We start from the raw sequence: 3,620 nt of genomic DNA, 5'->3' as shown, positions 1-3,620 counted from the left end.
ACACACACACATATATATGTGTGTATACACACACACACACAGATATATACTAGCAGTATAACCCGACCTTGTCCGGGTGTGACTTATTACGCCATCTACGATAAGTCTTGCTAGGTGAAAATCAACTAAAAAAGAAAGCCTTACAACGAAAAAACCCTTATGATGTAAATATGTTCAGAATTCAAAAGACAATCAAATTAATAGGAAAAGTTTGAAGGCTGTTTTGCGTAACATTATTAGGCGTACGTAAATTTCATCCGTCTAATTGGCTATAGAAATGCTTGTGCAAAACAACTTTTTGTGCTGCGTTGATTATACATAGCAGGGTAATCCCTTTTCGCAGGAGCTAGGACAGCAATTTGTGATGAAGCAATTGGTGGCGATCTGTTGCTACACAGTTTTGCCAGAATTCTATCAGATTGGGCAGAAGATGTTGATGAACCATTTTGCATTATGCTCAAAGTAGCTTCTGGAATGTTGTGAATTGCTGCAGTCTGTTGATGTCATTTTAAACCGGTTGCTTTCTTTCCCCAGCAAACTCTCTTCTTTGGAGGCATAATCTATGTATATATTAAACAGAACAACAAAAGTTATAATAGATGGCAGGGTCGGTACTTTTCACATATCTGTAATTTTTCAGATTAACAGCCGCACGATTACCCAACCCTAATCCTAACCCTAATCCTAACACTAACCCTAACATTAACTCTAAACCCTAACCCTGACCCTCAAACTGTAACCGTAACACTAATCCTATCCCTAACCGTAACCCTAACCCTGACACCGTAACTGTAACCCTAAACCCTAGCCCTGACCCTAAAACCTGAACCCTAACACCCTAGTGAAAATCGTGGTATATTTACAAAACATTGACGAACATGAGTTATATTTTACTGAATGATTGTGTACTTGCACGTGTATGCGTTTGAGAGAGCGAGAGAGGAAGAGGTAGAGAAAGGGGGAGAAAGGAATAGAGGTAGTTAAAAGTTTTCTTATGACGGCTTCTCTTCACTGCCTATTGCTTCATTAGAAATCTATGGATGCACTTACGCACATAATAGAGAAAAATGAAACAAATATGGACTTGCTCTGAAACAGCACCGAGTGGGGAACACTTCTCAAAAATAACCAGCAGTTGTTTCCTTCAAAATTCCTACAGGCTTGAAATGTACATACATCAAGGTATATTTGTAGAAAATTTCACGAAAAAATATTCATTTTCCTGAAAGTTAAGAGGAATTTAAGTGGAATTTCCAAAAATTGGCCCCCACTCCATCCCAAAACACTTTCACCGAAAACTTTTGTATATTCGGAATCTACATAAATAATATATGCATAGAAAATTTCATAAAACAATATTAATTTTTATGAATGTTATGACCTTCCAAAGTCGGTAGGTACAACTCTGTAGTTATGCCACATTGACGAACATGAATGATTGTGTTTACGTGCACGTGTATACGTTTGAGAGAGCGAGAGAGGAAGAGGGGGGAGAACTGGAGCAATGTGTATGTTGTTGTCACAGATTACGTATGTGTGGTTGTGTGTGTTTTTACGTATCAATGTTATGAAAAATAGGTAAAGAATACTGAGGAGAAAGTTTAATCTATGACGTTGTATGTATCACTTTCTCTCGCTGTTGAGCGCGTGTGTAAGAACGCTGTTCCAGGTAGAAGAGAAGAAATATAAAAGTTGCTAGAAACAACAGCTAAGATGGAATACATCAACATTAGCGAAGAAGATGTACTACTAGCTATACATGAAGTGGACACAAACTCAACTGCTGGCCCTGATAGTTTCCCAGCAATCCTCCTTAAATCATATAAGCATGCGTTGGCAAAACCCCTCCAGATCCTCTTCCAGAGCTTTCTCGCAAACGGAAGACTGCCAAGCAAGCTGAAGGAGGGAATAATATGCCCAATCCATAAAGGGGGAAGCAGAGCAGATGCCAAAAACTATAGGCCTATCTCTCTGACTTCACACATGAGCAAAGTCATGGAAAGAATAGTCAGAGGAAAACTAATCGCATTCCTTGAAGAAAATAAATTGCTGAGTGATACCCAACATGGCTTTCGACCAGGTAGGAGCTGCCTGACCCAGCTCTTACAACATTACGACTGGGTGTTGAGGCAGTTACTCAACAACTCAAATGTGGACGTAATATACCTTGATTTTGCAAAAGCTTTTGACAAAGTGGATCATGGTGTGATATGCCACAAACTGCGTGATCTTGGCATAGCTGGAAAACTTGGAGAGTGGTTACATGACTTTCTGAAAGATAGAAGTCAGGCAGTAGTGGCTAATGGAGCCACCTCTATGAAAACACAAATAGTGAGCAGTGTTCCACAGGGCACTGTCTTGGGACCATTGCTTTTTATAGTCGCCCTCTCAGATATGCCCTCAAGTGCCCGAATAGCCACCCTTACAAGCTGCGCAGACGATACGAAAGTCTCGCAGAAAATACAGAACTCCAGTGATGTTGCACATCTGCAGCAGGAGTTGGACTCAATTTACAGATGGGCTGAGGATAATAATATGCAGTTTAATGCTGAAAAATTCCAAGCCCTGCACTACCAACGTCCTAAACTGAATATGAAACTTACAGAGTACACTGGTCTGCAGGGAATTTCAGTCCCAGAGCCTACATCAGTGAGAGACCTGGGTATCGACATGAGTGATGATACCTCTTTCCAAGTGCACATTACCAAGATGGAGACAAAGTGCAGACGACTGGCTGGATGGATCCTGAGAACATTCAGAACCAGAGATAAGGAAACAACAACAACACAGTTTCATAAATTAAAATAAATGTGAACTTGCAAAAAAATTGAGAACTAAAACAGATCCATTTTTTGTTCTTATTTCTAAAATAATACAGAAATTACATTCTCCAACCGAGCAGCTTATAAGGCCCAGCTGATCACTTTTTATTTCTTCAATGGTTAATTCGGGCAACTAGCACCCACCTTTTTCATCACCTCCTTCCATCTTTGCTCATATACTCTAGCTGACAGTGTCTTCTTAGCCCCATCTAGCTTTTCAGATGATATCTGAAGTAGACCAGCAAACCGGGGCCAGATATACAGGACCCTGTCACAAAACCTTCCATTCTTGTCCTCCATATGCGCTCTTTCAACACTGCTACCGTACAGAGAAAATAAACCTCACCTTCATTCGAGAGTGCAGTTGGCTGTATCATCTTTATTACAGATCCAGCCGACAGCTGTACTCGTCCCAGATGTGACAACACATGTTCGACGTAAATCATCAAGCCCAAAAGCTTCCGACAATGGACAAAGACGTGCCGGACAGTTTCACTGTCCAGCTCACATCTTGGACATGTCGGTGGCAGTGCCATACCGTGCCTTGTTAACTTATCGCGAACAGGTAAAGTGTTCCTGTAACACTGCCAAGCCAGGGATTTTTGGAAGTTATCCAAATACTCCAGCCTGAAAGTTTTTCGGAACAGGTCAGTCAGTTGGTTCTCATTGAACCCCAGAGCACTTCTTAAGACGTTGTCATTTTTTTCCTGCCACCAACCCTCTATAGAATACTGAGGTGGTATTCCCACAGCCAGCCTTGCCCATCTTGTGGATTAGCCAGAGTGACTGACGGCACTC

The 3,620-nt window shown here is 41.2% G+C and overlaps 1 protein-coding gene across 1 annotated transcript in view; it reads right to left on the bottom strand.

The window, feature by feature from the left end:
• LOC106871622 (protein scribble homolog) overlaps positions 1-3,358 on the bottom strand; it is a 698,511-nt gene extending 695,153 nt beyond the window's left edge. The window contains exon 1 of the mRNA XM_052966764.1: positions 3,169-3,358. Coding sequence (XP_052822724.1) covers positions 3,169-3,358 — 190 coding nt within the window. The remainder of the gene's footprint in view (positions 1-3,168) is intronic.
• Positions 3,359-3,620: the final 262 nt, after the last annotated feature.

This window comes from Octopus bimaculoides, chromosome 3 (assembly GCF_001194135.2).
Source record: "Octopus bimaculoides isolate UCB-OBI-ISO-001 chromosome 3, ASM119413v2, whole genome shotgun sequence".
Taxonomy (NCBI): Eukaryota; Metazoa; Mollusca; class Cephalopoda; order Octopoda; family Octopodidae; genus Octopus; species Octopus bimaculoides.
Note: the sequence above shows the minus strand (reverse complement) of the source record. Positions and strands in the feature narration are given on the sequence as shown.